Genomic DNA, 11,385 nt, shown 5'->3' on the forward strand with positions numbered 1-11,385 from the left:
AGGCTGGAGTACAGTGGCATGGTCTCAGCTCCTTGCAACCTCCACCTCCTGAGCTCAAGCAATCCTCCCACCTCAGCCTTCTGAGCAGATGGGACTACAGGCACATGCCAGCACACCCAGCTAATTTTTGTATTTTTAGTAGAGACAGAATTTCACCATGTTGCCCAGGCTGGTCTTGAACTCCTGGCCTTAAGCAGTCCTCCCTCCCACCTCAGCCTCCCAAAGTGCTGGGATTACAGGTATGAGCCACTGTGCCTGTACTGCATTACAAACTCTTGGGATTATAATTTTTCATGTTTCCTTTGAAGTAATCTCCTAAACTACAAATCAGTTCTTATCAACAAATATTTATAAACCAAATATGAGTTGCTTGATTATGTTTTAAATATTAATCATGTTCTGTGTAGAACTCTTGGAATATAATATACAGCAGAAGCAGTCTCAAATGCTGGAGATGCAAGTGGAGCTCAGCAGTATGAAAGACAGAGCAACGGAACTGCAGGAGCAGCTGAGTTCTGAGAAAATGGTGGTGGCAGAACTGAAGAGTGAGCTTGCACAAACTAAACTGGAACTAGAAACAACACTCAAGGCACAGCATAAACACCTAAAGGAATTGGAGGCTTTCAGGTGTGCCAGGCTTCCTTATTATAAACATGTTATAATAAGGAATGGGAGTAATTTGTCATAAACACTATGCAAATATAGAAAAATATAACACACATGATATTTAAATACCATGCAATATAACATGCATGATGTTTAAATAGCATGCAACTGTTTTTTTCAAGGAAAAACTATAATAGAAAAAAAACTAAATTTTTCCAAATGATGAACTTATGACATATTCTCTACTGTGACTTCAGTTCTGTGTGAGACTTGTATGAGATATAATTTTGACTTTGACCTTTATTTTACCATCAGCCAATTTGAAGTGATATTTATGAATGCAGTAGAATTCATGATTGAGTTAGCTTAAATATGCAAAATATTTGAAGAGACAGTGCTTGTTAAAAGAATATATTTGTTGATACAAATACTGCGATATTCTGTTGCCAAAGACACATTACAACTAGTCGTTTTTATATTGAACATTAGCTTCACATACAAATAGACATGGTGATTCCCATGTTCAGTAAAAGACAAACAATTTATTTACTCTTTATTTATTTATTCTATTTTTTATTTATTTAATTGTCTTGAGACGGAGTCTCGCTCTGTCGCCCAGACTGGAGTGCAATGGTGTGATTCCAGCTCACTGCAAGCTCCACCACCTGGGTTCAAGCGATTCTCCTGCCTCAGCCTCCTGAGTGGCTGGGATTATAGGCACCCACCAGTATGCCCGGCTAATTTTTGTATTTTCAATAGAAATTGAGTTTCACCATGTTGGCCAAGCTGGTCTCGAACTCCTGACCTCAGGTGACCCACCCACCTCAGCCTCCCAAAGTGCAGAGATTACAGGTGTGAGCCGCCATGCCCAGCCAAAATTTTTATTAATACTATTTTGTAACAATAAATTGCATAGTTGTTTGCATTGATAATTAATAACTAATAATTGTACTACTAGAAACAGTTAATTTGAAGCCAGGTGTGGTGACTAAGGCATGTAATCCCAGCACTTTGGGAGGCCGAGGCGGGTGGATCACCTGAGGTCAGGAATTTGAGACCAGCCTGGCCAACATAGTGAAACCCCATCTCTACTAAAAATACAAAAAATTAACCGGGTGTGCTGTCGTACATCTGCATCTGTAATCCCAGCTACTTGGGAGGGTGAGGCAGGAGGACCGCTTGAACCCGGGAGGCGGAGGTTGCAGTGAGTCAAGATTGCGCTATTGCACACCATCCTGGGTGACAAGAGGAAAACTGTCTCAAAAAAAAAAAAAAAAAGGCCGGATGCGGTGGCTCACGCCTGTAAATCCAGCACTTTGAGAGGCCCAGGCGGGCAGATCATGAGGTCAAGAGATTGAGACTATCCTGGCCAACATGATGAAACTCCATCTCTACTGAAAATATAAAAATTAGCTGGGCATGGTGGTGTGCGCCTGTAATCCCAGCTACTTGGGAGGCTGAGGGAGGAAAATTGGTTTAACCTGGGAGGTGGAGGTTGCAGTGAGCCAAGATGACGCTACTGCACTGCATCCTGGCAACGGAGCAAGACTCGGTCTCAAAACAAAACAACAAAAAAAGAAAGAGTTAATTTGAAATGAACCCCAGTCAAGAATATTTAATAGTTTATATTTTCCTCTTAGCTAGCTTATTATATGCCTCAACTTATCAGTGGAAGCTGTTTTTCTCTCTCTCGTTATATGCTTTGTCAACATAGCTTTATGGAAGTTCATTTGTCTTTCTGACTTAGGTTGGAAGTTAAAGATAAGACAGATGAAGTACATTTGCTTAACGACACATTAGCAAGTGAACAGAAAAAATCAAGAGAGCTCCAGTGGGCTTTGGAGAAAGAGAAAGCGAAGTTGGGACACAGTGAAGAATGGGATAAAGAAGAACTTGAGGTACTGTTATCTTTGTCTTTAAATGTCTCTGGAAAATCCAGAATGATAGAAGAGAGTCTTGAGACTTTCCTCCATCTAAAATGTCAACTTTAGACTTCTTAATAAGATGCGGTAAATTGCTCACTTAGGCATTCAATACTACATAATGTTATCTAAACCATATTATGAGGAAATGCTAATGGAATGTGATTGGTTTGTTTGTTTGTTTGTTTTGCTACATCCAAGGATGCATATAGACTGCTCTGCTGCAACATGTTTTGGTCATGTGAATTGGTACACAGAAATAAACATGGCAATCCTGTCAGTTTAATACAGAAGTAGTTTTGGTTCCTGTTTTCTCCTAGGGAAGAGGAACAGGGATACTTTTCTGGATCCCTCACTGCTTAAGAACATTTAAAGTGAACATTGGCCCCTTTCAGAGAGACACACCCCTGCTTTGCAAGGCTCTCAGCTCAAGGCAGGTTGTACCACTACATGCAGTATCTACTTTTAATAGAGATGGAGTTGTCTCACTAGCTCAGAGCTCTTCTAGCCACTTAATCCTAATTCCCACTAACTCTGTGCTGAAAAACAATGTGTTGCCAGCATTTGTGCCCAGTTTTTTATTTTTAATGTCCACTGTGTTAGCCTCCAGGCAAAGAGAACTCTCTGCCCAGCAAGGACATAATATATCCCTAGGTACCAATTATAATTTTTTAACCATTAAAAGTGTATGTATATTTTGAGTTATTTGCCCCTAGCCTTGCTTTCCTTGTAAGCCCTATTATGTTTAGCATTTGATACTGCAAAACACAAGGTTTTACAGGAACTCCTATCACATTATATCAGGAACATTTATTTTTTATACAAATTTATTAATGTGCACAGGAATCTTATCAAAACGTAAGATTTCCAGGAACAGTTATATTTTTAAAGGTTGTTATTCTTATAAGAAATGTACGTTGCTTCATTACTTAGGTTAAGATTTTTTGAGAAAAGTATTTTACCCTTCTTTTGTTTATATTTCATGATTTGGCACTAACTACTGAACACTTAAGTTAATAAACTAAATCAGTTCTATTTTCTAATACAGATACTATCAGCATAGTATTAATAAAGGCATGGTTGTATACTTATAAAGGTTTTTTTTGTTTTGTTTTGTTTGAGTCAAAGTCTCGCTCTGTTGTCCACCCTGGAGGGCAGTGTGGCGCAATCTAGGCTCACTGCAACCTCCACCTCCCAGGTTCAAGCGATTCTCCTGCCTCAGCCTCCCAAGTAGCTGGGACTACAGGCATGTGCCACTGCACCCAGCTAATTTTTTGTATTTTTAGTAGAGACGTAGAGACAGGGTTTCACCATATTGGCCAGGCTGGTCTTGAACGCTTGACCTCAGGTGATCTGCCCGCCTCAGCCTCCCAAAGTGCTGGGATTACAGGCGTGAGCCACCATGCCTGGCCAAGTATTTTTAATAATACTAACAAGTTCTTAAATTTGACTTTCTTATACCAGGATCTGAAGTTTTCACTTGAGAGTCAGAAACAAAGGAATCGTCAGCTAAATCTACTTTTGGAACAACAGAAACAACTACTGAACGAATCCCAGCAAAAAATAGAATCACAGAGAATGCTGTATGATGCCCAGTTGTCAGAAGAACACAGTCGAAACTTAGAGCTTCAAGTACTTCTTGAATCTGAGAAAGTTCGAATTCGGGAAATGAGTAGTACCCTAGATAGGGAGCGGGAATTGCACGCACAGCTGCAGAGCAATGATGGTACTGGGCAGTCTCGGCCGTCCTTGCCCTCAGAGGACCTACTGAAAGAGCTGCAAAAACAGCTAGAGGAAAAACACAGTCGCATAGTAGAACTGTTAAATGAGACTGAAAAATATAAACTGGATTCTTTGCAAACACGACAGCAAATGGAAAAAGATAGGCAGGTTCATAGGAAAACACTGCAGACAGAACAAGAGGCCAACACTGAGGGACAGAAAAAAATGCATGAGCTCCAGTCCAAAGTGGAAGATCTTCAGCGCCAGCTGGAAGAGAAAAGACAACAAGTTTATAAGTTAGACCTTGAAGGACAGAGACTACAAGGAATCATGCAGGAATTCCAGAAGCAAGAACTAGAACGAGAAGAAAAACGAGAAAGTAGAAGAATTCTATATCAGAACCTTAATGAGGTAAACTGACAGTTTCGTTTTAGATATTTTTAAGGAAAGTACTGCAGCCCTTTGATCATTAAATTTTGATATTGGATTAAATTACTTAAATAACTGTAAATCACCTAAAAATGAAATATATAGACATTTATTGGATATAAAAAATAATTGTGTTCTCTTAAGGTAGACTGTGATATGCTCTTCACTTACAATTATCGTTTTCTTATTCTGTCCAAAATTGCCAGCCAGCCACGTGGAGCTTAACCAGTGATCGAACTAGAAATTGGGTTCTTCAACAGAAAATAGAAGGAGAAACAAAGGAATCAAACTACGCTAAATTGATTGAAATGAATGGAGGAGGAACCGGCTGTAATCATGAATTAGAAATGATCAGACAAAAGCTTCAATGTGTAGCTTCAAAACTACAGGTTCTAGCCCAGAAAGCCTCTAAGAGGTTAGACTTTTCTGCCTAATCTTTGGGAAAGCAGCATTCTTAGGCTGGGTAGACCCCATGCCTCTTTGACAGCTAGCCAAGGGTGGGGAATTGAAATTTTAAAGGTAATACATGTTTGCATTAGGAGGTGCTATTCTTTAACAGAACTCAAATGTCTGAAAATAACTATCTAACACTTTGACCCAGGGAAGAGAGCACAGCATATAAGGGAGAAGTGATAGGTGAAGTAGAATGTTGTCTGCTCTGTAATGTTTGTGGTAGTAAACACGCTCAATTGAGAAGGTATGTTTTGACTTTTTGTCTTTTTCTTGAAGACTACAGTTTGAAATAGCAGATGATGAAGATTTCATTTGGGTTCAGGAAAATATTGATGAAATTATTTTACAACTACAGAAATTAACTGGCCAGCAAGGTGAAGAGGTAATACTTTTTAAAAGTTATTTCTGAAGCATTGAGAGCAAAGATTTAATAGAAACTGAATCATTTGAAACTTGCAGCATATTGTTTATACTCTTTATAGAGTTTTATTTGTATCTTTTCATTTATTTTAAATATGAGTAATAATCCTTGCTTTCCCCCAAGAGAAGATAATGAAGGCTTGTGGGGGAAGTTAGCTTTCATTATTGTTATTGAATAATTATGTTGACCTTTTACTGTATGGAGACAAGCTTCCTGAAAGAGTGATCTGGCTTCTATCCTCTCTACTCCATGAAACACCCTTAGATGCCTACCAGTGTCTAAACAATTGACTAATCTGGTGAATCTTTTCAGTCTTTTTCTTGACGTCTTTGTAGCATTTGATACTTTTGATCTCTTTTATTTTCTTAAGACCTTCTCTTTCCTTGCCTGTCATGTCAGTATTCTAACATTTCTTCTGCTTCTTTCATCAGTTACCTTTATGGTTCCTCTTCCTACCCTCTTCCTTCTTTTCTGTAACCTATAACTATGAAAGCTCACACAGTCCAACACCCTGAGCTCTCACTAGACTTATTTATTAAACAAATACTTATATTGAACACTTACTCTGTGCCAGATAAGTGCCAGATAGGTTCTGGAGATACAGTGAACAAATCTGACTAAAACCTCACCCTTATGGAGCTTATCTTTAGTGGACTGTGGTTCTAGTCTAGACCTCTGTCCTGTGTTCCAGGCTTATATGTTTTCTTTTTTGTTTTGTTTTTTGAGATGGAGTCTTGCTCTGTCACCCAGGCTGGAGTACAGTGGCACAATCTCAACTCACTGCAACTTCCGCCTCCTGGGTTCACACCATTCTCCTGCCTCAGCCTCCCGAATAGCTGGGACTATAGGCATTCGCCACTACGCCCGGCTAATTTTTTGTATTCTTTATTAGAGACAGGGTTTCACTGTGTTAGCCAGGATGGTCTCGATCTCCTGACCTCATAATCCACCCGCCTCGGCCTCCTAAAGTGCTGGGATTACAGGCGTGAGCCACCACGCCTGGCCCAGGCTTATATTTACAGTTAGTTACTAGACATTTTTCCTTGGGGAAATGTACCCCATAGCAACCCTATAGGAACCTCACAGGCACATTCCAAACTGAACACTATCTTCCCTTTCTCCTTCCTGCTCCAGACCCTCATTTCTAGTCATGATACCGCCCAGTTTAGAAAGCTGGAAGTCACCATAGACCACTTTCCTTCACCCTTACCTGCACGTCTAGATAGTCACTAAGTCCTGTCCCTCTTACCTTCTAAATACCTCTCCCACACACCCTTTACTTTCTGTTCCTTAGGCATTGCCTCCATTCAGGCTTTCAGCATTTTCTTACCTAGCTGCTGAAACAACTTGCTGATAGGTCTACCTGACACGAAGATTATATCTTCCCTAATTTCCCCTGCTTTGTACATTACTACCAAAGGAATTTTTCCAACACATAAATTTTGTGTCATATTTTTGCATCAAGCCTTTCATGGCTCTCCATTGCCTACATTTAGGTCTGTTATTCATAAAGTAAAGCAATCTAGACTTAACAGGCAACCTACAACACCCCGAAAGGAATATACACTTGCTCAAACCTCTGTGCCTTTTGCTTAGTGTGCCCTTATCTTTTCTGCCTGGTAAATATCTACCTATTACCGAAGACTCAACTCAAACACCAATTCATGAACTTTGTTGCTCTCAGTGCCTATTCACACTTTATATGCATTATTCATATCCATTTGTGCTTAAGTGACCTTACACCATTTTATTTTTCCAGCCCAGCTTGGTGTCCCCAAGTACTTCTTGTGGCTCCTTGACTGAAAGACTACTGAGACAAAATGCTGAGCTGACAGGGCATATCAGTCAACTGACTGAAGAGAAGAATGACTTAAGGAACATGGTTATGAAGCTGGAAGAGCAGATCAGGTGGTATCGACAGACAGGAGCTGGTAGAGATAATGTATGTCCATTTTTAGCATCTCCATATATGAGAATTAGTACATGCTTATCATTTATGCTGTCTAGTTCAAGTTTTAATCCTGTTAATGTAAAACTATCACATACCTGATTCTTAGTAGGATCTGTAGAAAATTTTATAGGGATGACAATAATACTACTACTATTATTACTGTTACTAATAATTACTGTTCCAATAATTATTGGAAACCATCTCTGTACTTGACTCTGGGTTGTATACATAAAGAATGTCTAATCCACATCTACCTTATACCTGAGAAAACTGAACTGAAGTTGTAGTCAAACCAAGATACATGTATCTCCAAAGCCAGATACTTTGCTACCTAGGCACCAACAACAGATACATAAAATGTTCAAATGTGAATCCTGACTGTTCTCTTCTGTTACTTACCAGTTATTGTGTTCATGACTCAAATAGAAGGTGCTGTTAAATTATGTCTTTCAGTCTGATAAATTACGCTGAGAATTTACTTAAAATTTTTCCATTTAAAAACAGGTATAAAATTAATTGCTAGTTTCCATAATCACCCAATATAAAGATAGAAAAGACCTGTAAGACAACTGTATGGTTAAATACATGATAACACATTTACGTGCCTTTTATAGAAATCCACTTATTATGTACATACTGGCTTTTTTCCCACTTCTCCAATACACTATTTCAGGCACAGGCTCAAAATTTGGACCCAAATGGTCTGTTAGGTCTCTTGAAGTTTTTAGTTCAAAGCTCTGCTAATCTGTTAAACCTTCCCTGTGGCCAGGCTTTCTCAAGGACTTTTAGTTGTAAAACTAATGTATTTAGCAAAGGACCATGTACTTAGAGTTAGTGTATATGCATACTGTCAGTTGAGATTGGCTTTGAACTTTAGGTGGGGTTAGAAAGTTGAGACTGCATCATCATTGAGCTATCTTTAATATGTTTAGCTCAGACTTTTCTTCAGAGACTTGTTCTTAAAAATCATGTAAGTAGTCTGTGGTCTTTGCAGTCTTCCAGGTTTTCATTGAATGGTGGTGCCAACATTGAAGCCATCATTGCCTCTGAAAAAGAGGTATGGAACAGAGAAAAATTGACTCTCCAGAAATCTTTGAAAAGGGCAGAGGCTGAAGTATACAAACTGAAAGCTGAACTAAGAAATGACTCTTTACTTCAAACTCTGAGCCCTGATTCTGAACATGTCACTTTAAAGGTAGGAGACATCTCTCATCTAAACATCACAGTTTGTTCTACGTTTTTGCCTTCTTTCATCGCTCACTGACCTTAAATAAATAGACTAAAGAAATTTAGGGCCGGGCACGGTGGCTCACGCCTGTAATCCCAGAACTTTGGGAGGCCAAGATGCGTGGATCACGAGGTCAGGAGATTAAAACTATCCTGGCTAACATGGTGAAACCCCGTCTCTACTAAAAATACAAAAACAAAAAAAAATTAGCCAGGTGTGGTGGCGGGCGCCTGTAGTCCCAGCTACTCAGGAGGCTGAGGCAGGAGAATGACATGAACCTGGGAGGCAGAGCTTGCAGTGAGCCAAGATTGCGCCGCTGCACTCCAGCCTGGGTGACAGAGCAAGACTCCATCTCAAAAAAAAAAGAAAAAAAAAACATAGATGGTATTCAGGTTTTGTCTCTAGGTCTCTTTATTCAGTCTTTGTCATGAATGCAGGTCACAGAGGTTGTGGAAAGGCATGCCCAGGACTGGGACCAGATTAACCTCTATTAATGGTCACAGTAGCAGCATCCTGGGCTCGTGGTTCCACTTTCCCTGGTTTCATCCCTAATAGACCAAAAGAATGTTATATGTAAGAGCATCATACTCTGTAAAATGGTAAGCCCTCTGAAAGCCTCTCTAGTGACTAATAATGAATGTTGTTAAAACTACCTTAATCAGTCAACATAAAATTCAAAACATAAAAACTTTTGGAACATTTATTCCGGTTTATGACTCTGAAGGGATAGAAAACATTAACATTTAAAAAGTTAGATTAGGCCAGGCACGGTGGCTCACACCTGTAATCCCAGCACTTTGGGAGGCCGAGGCGGGTGGATTACTGAGGTCAGGAGTTTGAGATCAGCCTGGCCAACATGGTGAAATCCCATCTCTACTAGAAATACAAAAACTAGCCAGGCATGGTGGTGGGTGCCTGTAATCCCACCTACTTAGGAGGCTGAGGTAGGAGAATTGCTGGAACCCAGGAGACGGAGGTTGCAGTGAGCTGAGATCACACCACTGCACTCCAGCCTGGGTGAGAGAGTGAGAGTCCATCTCATAAATAAATAAATAAATAAATAAGTGACTCTAAATAAATAAATAAATAAATAGATTAGTGACCCTAATGAAAATAGCTCTGTACAATTAAAAAAAAAAAAGATGAAATTGGGATGACAAAAATATTTGCAATTAATATTATTGAGGGCTAAATCCTAAAAGAAGTCTAACTATTAGTATTCAGACTCCATTGACTAAAAGAGGCAAAAGCGTAAAGCTTAGTTTATCTTAAATTTCACCTGATAAAGTAGAAAACAGTGATAGGATACCTGCCATTTTATCACTACTACCATTGCTACTACTACTACTACTTGTTAAAATCTAGGTTATTTTCCCCTGGAGAGCAGGTTGAATGTTTTCTTAATGTCTTTATGTTCTTCTCTTCCTTAAATATAGAGAATTTATGGCAAATACTTGAGGGCAGAAAGTTTTCGAAAGGCTCTCATTTACCAGAAGAAATATCTGCTGCTGTTACTGGGTGGGTTCCAGGAATGTGAAGATGCCACTTTGGCCCTGCTTGCCCGGATGGGGGGGCAGCCGGCTTTCACGGATCTAGAGGTGATCACCAATCGCCCAAAGGGCTTCACCAGGTTTCGGTCGGCCGTCAGAGTATCCATTGCAATTTCCAGGTAAAGAACTTGAAAGAAAATGCATTTTACTAATAGACTCTCTAAAAGGATTAGTTCTTTTTAATTCTCCCTCTATTCTTTTCTGGTTATGCTCTATATTTGTATAGTAGGCGGTATGTGCCATCACTGAAGCATGTCTGCTTTGTTTTTCTAGGTTTTCATTCAGCAGGAATACTGGCAGGGTATGTGTAGACTATGAAAAGGGCCTTCCTAGGTCCAGGCAGCTGGTGACTCAGAGCTGGCCTATCCACTCAGGGTTGCCTTTTAGAAAACAATCTGGACCGGGCGCAGTGCCTCATGCCTGTAATCCCAGCACTTTGGGAAGCCAAGGCGGGCAAATCACAAAGTCAGAAGATTGAGACCAGCCTGGCCAACGTGGTGAAACCCTGTCTCTACTAAAAAACCAAAAAATTAGCTGGGCGTAGTGGCAGGTGCCTGTAGTCCCAGCTACTCAGAGTGAGACTCTGTCAAAAAAAAGAAAAAGAAAAAAAAAGGCCTGGTGTGGTGGCTCACATCTGTAATTCCAGCACTTTGGGAGGCCAAGGCAGGCAGATCACAAGGTCAGGAGATCGAGACCATTGTGGCTATGCTGAAACCACCCCTTTACTAAAAATACAAAAAAATTAGCCAGGCATGGTGGCGTGCGCCTATAGTCCCAGCTACTTGGGAGGCTGAGGCAGGACAATGGCATGAACCCAGGAGGCGGAGCTTGCAGTGAGCCAAGATCACACCACTGCACTCCAACCTAGGGGAGACTCTCTTTCACACACACACACACACACACACACACACACACACACAGAGCCTTATCCTGGCAACTGAGAATGGCTCAAACCAGGTGGGGTGAGGAGGAGGGAGTAAGTAGTAGTGGCCAGCTTCAGAAACTAACAAGATATACTGCTGGATTGACTTAGGATGAGACGGGAAGGGAGGCAGAGATGGCACCAAGGGGGAGACTAGGAGGCCCACATTTAGGGGGAAGAT

General features: G+C 40.4%; 1 protein-coding gene across 2 annotated transcripts in view; it reads left to right on the forward strand.

Annotated features, from left to right (window-relative positions):
• AKAP9 (A kinase (PRKA) anchor protein 9) overlaps nt 1-11,385 on the forward strand; it is a 174,353-nt gene that overhangs the window by 155,756 nt on the left and 7,212 nt on the right. For both annotated transcript variants that reach the window (XM_011963235.1, XM_011963236.1), the window contains exons 39-46: nt 408-627; nt 2,354-2,504; nt 3,993-4,661; nt 4,886-5,094; nt 5,409-5,514; nt 7,313-7,495; nt 8,499-8,699; nt 10,169-10,401. In XM_011963235.1, the coding sequence (XP_011818625.1) occupies nt 408-627; nt 2,354-2,504; nt 3,993-4,661; nt 4,886-5,094; nt 5,409-5,514; nt 7,313-7,495; nt 8,499-8,699; nt 10,169-10,401 (1,972 nt within the window). The remainder of the gene's footprint in view (nt 1-407; nt 628-2,353; nt 2,505-3,992; nt 4,662-4,885; nt 5,095-5,408; nt 5,515-7,312; nt 7,496-8,498; nt 8,700-10,168; nt 10,402-11,385) is intronic.

The sequence above is a fragment of the Colobus angolensis genome, unplaced genomic scaffold (genome assembly GCF_000951035.1).
Source record: "Colobus angolensis palliatus isolate OR3802 unplaced genomic scaffold, Cang.pa_1.0 Scaffold605, whole genome shotgun sequence".
In the NCBI taxonomy this organism is placed as follows: Eukaryota; Metazoa; Chordata; class Mammalia; order Primates; family Cercopithecidae; genus Colobus; species Colobus angolensis.